This window comes from Calypte anna, chromosome 2, assembly GCF_003957555.1.
Source record: "Calypte anna isolate BGI_N300 chromosome 2, bCalAnn1_v1.p, whole genome shotgun sequence".
In the NCBI taxonomy this organism is placed as follows: Eukaryota; Metazoa; Chordata; class Aves; order Apodiformes; family Trochilidae; genus Calypte; species Calypte anna.
In genome coordinates, this window is record NC_044245.1 from 11,499,507 (window position 1) to 11,507,235 (window position 7,729).

A 7,729-nucleotide genomic window follows, 5' to 3' on the forward strand; every position below is an offset into this window, starting at 1 on the left:
ATTTTTATCCTTACTCAAGTGAAAATAATGCCTTCCTTCTCTATGAAATGGAAAAAAATAAGCAAGAGCATTTCAAATATGTTTTAATGTCTTGATGTGAACTGTGTCAGAAAAGTGAGTACAAGGTTTAATGGCTTTTGTGTTTTTTTTCAGTCACAAAGTGTTTAATTTGTTATATAAAAACCATAAAAAAGTAGACTCACTATTATTTGGTGATTGATTTTTTTTTCTTTTTTGCTTATGAACATAGACGTTTGATATTTGTTAACACATACTCAACTCCTTACAGCAGCCATCAAGTTTCATGCAGTTGTGGTGCTGTTTGTCATGGCAGCCAATGGAGCAAATTAGACTATTAAAATTAATCGGATTATACCAGTTTCGTAGGCCTTTTTGGGTGGATTCAACAGCTTTTTAGGACTCTGATTAGTCTTTTAAGTCTTTTTCTAGTTTTGGTGGGTTTTTTAGTCTAATGCTTATTCTTGATTTCTTTTTTTTTCCTTTCAATTCAGGCTGATACTGCTGAAATCATGGCAGTTATTTGGCAGATTTTATTTTTTTTTTTTTTAATTAAACACTGGTCAGAATCCTCTTTGGGGTATTTTTTTACTTTTAGACTTGAACAATAGATGAGGTGTTGTGTTTCCTCAGTATAGCATTCCTCCTGCTATGGTATTACCATTTCTGAATTATGAATGTGATGGACATCTAATTTTGCAGGCTTATAACAAAGTAGTTGCCAGCAAGTAGTTCTGCATTTAAACATTGCTTTATAAATAAAAAGCTAAAATGAAAATTCAATTTACTTTTGTAATAAAAATGTAATTAGATAGCAAACATACATTGGAAAACTCAAAAGTTTTGATGCACCTCTTTGTATGCTTCTCTCATTATGGCTGTGGTGCTGGACTTAATGGGTCTCCCTGTAACAAAGATTTACCATGCAGGTGAAATTAACAATGACCTTTAGGATTCTCAAGTGTCATTTGTAAAAAGTAGTGTGAGCATTAACAGGTTTGCATTTTGGGATAACTTGTTGACATAGAGACTTTCCAAATACATCATAACTGCTATCTCCTGAACTGTCACAGGGCCACAGAAGAATGGTGTGCTGCTCAGCCTGGTGTGAGGACCATCCAATATGTAACCTCTTCACCTGTGGGTTTGATCGTCAGGCTATTGGCTGGAACATCAACATTCCTGCTTTGTTACAAGAAAAATGAGATGCTGGAAGGATTTGTGTGTTTCCATGGACTTCTACACTTTTGCAGACCTTTCTGAGTACTGGTCTGCTGTTGCTGTAAAAGCTCTTTCTTAAGTGGAGACTTTAGCAGATGTTGTTCTTGTTACCGCCTTGTGCAGAGTTTGCATGAATTGTACAGAAAATGTGATTTTTTTTTAATTAGTTTGTCTTGTGTAAACTTTTATATTTTGGCATCCACTGGTTTATATGTTTACTGTTGCATAGAGCACATAAATGTTCATAAGTTATTTAGCATTTAATAGTTACACAGTAGGGCATTATGTTTGTGACTAAATGTGAAACTTTTGTAATTAATGTAGAGAGTGTATAGCAGTCTGTTACATTTTCCCATGGCTTTACATATCTGCCTTGTGATAAAAAGAATCTGCAGGGCTAAAACTTTGAAATGAAGTGTGAATTTCACTAGTTGTATGATTGTAAACATTTTCCTGTTTGCACCTGATTTGGAATACTTCTTTTAGGGCTTCAGGATAGTGCAACTTCAACTCCATTTTTATTCCAGCTCCTGGAGAAATAGTAGATTTGAGAAAGGAAATGTAAGCAACCTGTAGTGAGTATAGACTAACAGGTTTATTTGAAATTTTTTTTATTCTTTTTGTTTTAAAAAGAAAAATACTTATTCTGCCCTTCTTTTATAGAGTGATTCTAAAATAATGACATTTCATACTAGCAAATTCCAGAATATTACAATTCTAGTTGCTGAAAACTAGTCAAGCAAATTTTGAAGCACTTTAGTTTATAGCTATTGTTATAAACCATTTATGAAAGTTTAACTTTACCAGTGAATGTGAGCTGACCTTTGTAAGGATTGCATCTTTTATGGTGATCTGCCCAGAAAGGAAATAGTTTTTTGGGGGTGGTTGTTTTATATTTTTTGTTTGGGTTTTTTTGGCTTTTTTTTCCTATACTATAGCTATTTCAAGCATACTTTTTATTGTGTTCTCTTCCCGTATTTTTATTTTGATCCAGCAATACAAAGTAAATGAGTACTACCTCAAAAGTAAGTGTTGGTCAAGATACATTGAATCACTCTGTAGCCTAGAAAAAAAGCACTTTTGATCTCTGGCTGAAGTACTATCTCTGACACAAGAGGCAAGACAATCATACTAAATGTGATCCTTAAGATAATTAACACTTAAAGGTAATGGAGCAATATGCTAAGTAAACATCATTTGTCACCTTTCTGGTCTCAGCCATGGCAAGGCTGCTGCAGTCCTTATTCTGTTGCAAAAGGGAGTACTTAACATAGGTCTCCCTTCTTTCTCCCTAGTGATCCTATTCTGGTTTTACTCCTCATTGTGCTGAACCTTTTTTGCACTGGCAAAGTGGTGTCACACCTCAGCTGTTGATTATGGAAGTAAATGCAGGTGGCAGCTGACATCTTCAAAAGAACAGAAAGGCTGCTTCAGGCAGACACTTCTTTTTAGCTAAAGGGAGATGCTTTCCCATAACTGTCTGACATATCACAGTGCAAGACAAAGGGTGACAGTACGTCAGGGGTGGACTCTTACAATGGGAATAATGGAATTTGTGGTGGGTTGGCATGGGTAAGTATAAGGAACTTTTTAGCTCTTGATTGTGTGAAGCTGTAGCTGTGCTCATGTCCTCTACAGCACTGTTTATAACAACATTAAGGCAGATGCATCAGATGGTTCTCCTGTTAACTAAAGTACTAACATATAATGGCACTGGAGTGCAATGGGATGGGATGGTGAATGTGTCATTGATTATGGGAAAGCTGGGGTCCTAGGAATGGGTTTGGATCATGATATTGAGAAAGCTCAAGGTATTTAATGGAGAGCAAATGTAGTATCTTTAGAGTACAGGTCATTATTGTTTTCTCATTGGGGTTTTGTTTGTTTTTTTAAGATACAAGATTTATACAGAATTATGTTAAAATACCAAAACTAGTGAGGTTGGAGAGAGATGCTGCAGAGTTTTAAGTCTTCTGATAACAATGAGTAAATGATGATGTCAAAGATTTTTTTCATGTAGTTTTCCTGGTTTTTTAACTCATGGGTAAAGGCATTTGATGTTGGGTTGCAAGTCTTATTATTTAAGAAAAGGGCTCACTCTTAGTTGGTAGCAGAACTTTACACAGATTGATGCTGTTTAAAAAACAGAAAATTGTTTCTCCAGCCCATAGAGCACTTTTTCCAGTATGGCCTGCATGTAGTATCTTGAGCAATGACTGTCCTTTTATTACCTGAGGGGTGAGGGTCACTGGTTTTGGTCCTGCTAAATTGTCTGTATAAGCTTCTCTAATACAAATTTAATACAGGACCATTAAACTCTATGCAGCTTAATCATCATTGCAGCAAACTTTTTATATCACCAGAGGGACCATCCTCTGGCACCAGGAATGGGATGATGATACACTTTCACTTTGAAAAAAAAAAATCAACTAAGCAAGGTGCTAGAGTCATGTTCTTATGAGCAGGCTAATACTTAAATCAGCTAAACACTTCCCTGTCACTTAGCTTAATTTTATGTACTGTACTGAAGGTTAAGCTGAGGCTGCCATTCCCCTGAAGCAAATCATACATGAGCGATGGTAGGGAATAATACCACAATGACTATATATGTAGGAAACATTTCATGGCTTTGGATGTTCTGAAAAGTGTTTTTCAGCACTAAGCAATGTCCAGCATTTCATAAAATGGAGCAGAGTTGCAGTTACAGTTTCAGTATTGTGTGGAATTTCACAGAAGCAAAATGAAGCTGTTATGTCTTTCAGGCAATGTATGTCAGTTTTCACAAAGTTTGTGTATACTTTATAATCAGATCTGGAATGAAACATCTTATTTGTTGCCTAAATCTGTGAAAACCACCTTTTTTGGAAAAAGAATTTATAAGTTATGTGGAACCACTTTTTATTATTCTCCTAATTTGTTTTTAGATGTAAAATGTTTTTTTTCTTCATTATGATTCAAAATGCATTAAAACATTCAATTTTTTTGCAAGTTGCTGTTCTGTGTTGCATTAAGGTTGCTATTAATCTTAGTATTCCACCTTTTTAGTAGTCAGAAGATCTTCCTGTCCATTTTACATGCTTTTCTATTCAAAAAGTTCATTACCAAGCCATTGATGGGCACATTTCTTCTGGAAGAAGGTGAGGTCTGTCCCCTACAGTAAGACTTTGATTGTATAAATAAGGGGTCATGCTGCCAGTAGAGAACATAGGCTGTACAGGTGCTCAGACCTGCATTTGTACTGTCTTCCCCAGAGTTGTATGGATAAAATACTGTAATTTTTGCTAGTGGGTTATTCAAAAGTCTCCTTGTAATTTTTCATAGTTGTTATATATTGATTCTTTAAATGAAATCTAAATTTTAAAATGTTTAGAATACAGCAAAAATATTGCAAACTTCTCTGGTGGGAGAACCCCACCATTATTATTTCTACTGGTAAAGGTTGTTTGCTTGTTTCACCCATTTTATTTAAGCCAGCAAGCTTTGCAACTTTGAAATAAATCTCAAAGAGCTCAATGTGGTTGTCAGCCCTGGCACTGGGGTTTGGTTGCTGAGGCAGAGCACTGCCCAGCCAGTACCTGAGAGCAGAACTTTATGCATCCTGTGGTTTTCTGCTCTGTGCTTCAGGATCTCTTATTGCCACACTGCCAGTTCTCAAGTTCTGGTGCCCTGGAAGACTCTTAGTAATCAGTGTTGCTGGTGACACAGACCAGAAATAAAAGACCAGAGTTACTACGTGGCATAACTGGTGTGAAGGCTGGATAGAGATTGTGTGCCAAACCTTCCCTTCTAGTTGATTTTAATTGAAGGATTTAAACCAAGTCAGGGCTCATTGCAACATATTTAAACAGCTGATGCTTGTAATCTTACATCTTATGACCTAAGTTACACACCCTTTACAAAGGCCATTTCTGTTTGTATTTTGGGGGCATTTGAAGGTGAATCTGTGGTGAAGCCTGGTTGAATATTTTATATCCTGTGAGCTTACAGTATGCACAAAATGTGGTTTCAGTAGGATATCTGTGCTGTTACCTGAAGAAGAGCTGCAGGAGAACCACTCTGTCATGCAGCATGGTGTGCTTCTTAAACTGGCACAGAAATTTTATTTAATGCTCCATTGAGACCAAAGTACAACACAGAAAAATTATTCAGGCTTCTGATATTTTATTTTTAAGTAGTGCTGTTACCTTTTTTAATTCCCACAGGTCATAGCTTTCAGAACATAAGTAATTTGTGGGAGCTTACAGAGAAAATCCCATTTAATTCAGACTAAAACCTAGAGAAAATGTACCAGCAAGTGGGAGAGGCATCCCACTGGAGAAGTGTGGGGTTTTGCACCTTTGCTGTGGACACTGCTTGTCTGTGTTGTATTCACTAGTACCAGGATGTGGAATTTCTCTGTGGTCAAGAGGTGAGGCTGGTGAGCATTTGCAGCATTTAACCCAAGTGCCTGAAATTAGCAGTTTTAAGATCCTTGCATAATTTTGGGGGCTTTCTCAAGGGCAGGTCAGTGCTAAACATAGAATTTAAGCATTCAGACTTCCCTCTAAATGGAATCAGTGCAAAGTGTGTGTTGGCATGCACAAATAGAAGGGAGTTAAGAAATAAAAAAAAAATTAAAAATTGGCAGGAATTTTTTTGAAAAGGGAAAGTGCTTTTCAGCCTGGCTGGTGCCTGCTACACCCTGGAATGACAGCACTACTAATTAATCATGCTGCCTGGCACTACTTGAAGCCCCATTTCCAGCTGCTGTTAACTGCATAGTTCCCCCTGCTTCCACAAAAACTTGCCATAGTTGGTATTTGCTTTAAAATTTAGTACGGGTTTTGTGTGGTTCCCTGCTCCCACTTGTATTTGTCATCTCCCTCCTCTCCCCAGGGTAGAACAAATGTAGTTGTGTGTTTACTTCAGAGCACACCAGCAATGAGAAGAAACCCTTGTGTGCAGCTTGAGGAAATGAGACCATATTCCAGTCAGCCCTGTGCTGTTGCTTGGAGCTGACTTTCATTTGAATCCACATCTTGATTTTATTTTTGGTTGTTTGTTTGTTGTTGTTTGTGGGTTTTTTTGTTGTTTCTTCCTTTTTTTTTTTAAATAGTCAGTTACAAATTTATAATGATGAGGTTTTCTGAAGGCTTTATGCATTAGTGGTTGGGATTAATGAAGGCTGAATCAAGTCTGTTCCCTAAAACTAGATGCAGTGATGTTGTAGGTGACCTGAGGAGTAAGGAATAAGAATGGAGAACAACCCCTAAGCTGTGGAGCAACTCATAAAGAGAAAGGAGTAGGCAATGATTTCAAATGCTGGAAGAGTTATGGGGAAGAGGTCCAAACTTAAGGGTAAGGAGTCTGTGGTATAAGCAGGAATGGTGACCTAGCATTTGAAAAATTATTTGAGAAATATGTTCATATCAGAAACCTAGAGGCAAGTTTGTGATGAAAGTATTTGGATTGCAGATGGGGAACATGAAAAAAAAGACAGGGGGATGAAAAACTAGAATGAAGATGGGACATCTTAGGGCGCCAGGTAGGACAAGACAGCAGAGTGGGTGTCAGGAGATGTATGTCCAAATGATGAAACTAGTTGGAAATAAACTGTGTGATAAATCCTGAGCTCCTGACTTGATTAGAGGAAAAGAGGTGGGAACAGGTCAGGGACAGCCTGCAGAGAGAAGAGCAGCAGGGACTGCGATCTCTGAGCAACAAGGATATCAGGATGTGCTTGTATCCAAAAGCTGTCTTAGGAACTGGTAGAAGTTCAAAATCTCCTTTGCATTTTTAGGTTGTTGGTTTCCATACTCTTGGTTTGGAGAAAAACTTGCCTGCTTATGTAGATCCAGTTTTAATTGTGTATATTTGATCCTTTGTTTCCAGTGTTGTTATCGTGCTGAGATCACTCAAGTAGCTGCTGCATTCACACCCAGGATTTGTGATCCTAACAGAGGATTACAAGTGTTACACACAAACAAGCTTCATCCTACAAACTCAAGGTGTGAGAGCAGGTCGTGGCTTATTGGGAATTGCTCCTGGACTGGAATTATCTTGAATGAACAATTGATTTGGAAGAAGGTGTGCTGTTTTACACAGTTCCTTTGAGAATATGTGGCTAGGCCTCAGCATTTTAAGTGTGAGCATGATCTGGGAGCAAAATGCTGTGAATGCTTGCCTTATTTTTGTTTATTTTAATTTAGTCTGAATTAACTATGGAATCTCTGAATTAAATATGGAATCTCTTCATCCATCAGGGAAAATATGGCTGTATTTTCATCAAGGTCTTAGTTATGGGAAAGGTGAAACTGGCCTTTTCTTCAAATTTTCAAATTGACACCCTCCTTAACAAGCCTGAGGGAGTAAAAAGATTATTTTTGGCTTTGGTGATGAAACTTTTGCCTCTAGCTGGCCTCGATGACTTTTGATCAAAATACACACTTAAGAATACAGGTGGTGTCAGTCTTGTGCAAAGGTGGCATTTTGTGCCTTCATCTAAACCATT

The 7,729-nt window shown here is 37.4% G+C and overlaps 1 protein-coding gene across 2 annotated transcripts in view; it reads left to right on the forward strand.

Annotated features, from left to right (window-relative positions):
- Positions 1–4,227, forward strand: part of WDR37 (WD repeat domain 37) — a 40,961-nt gene extending 36,734 nt beyond the window's left edge. For both annotated transcript variants that reach the window (XM_030444884.1, XM_030444883.1), the window contains one exon: positions 1,092–4,227. In XM_030444884.1, coding sequence (XP_030300744.1) covers positions 1,092–1,223 — 132 coding nt within the window. In that variant the 3' untranslated portion in view covers positions 1,224–4,227. The remainder of the gene's footprint in view (positions 1–1,091) is intronic.
- Positions 4,228–7,729: the final 3,502 nt, after the last annotated feature.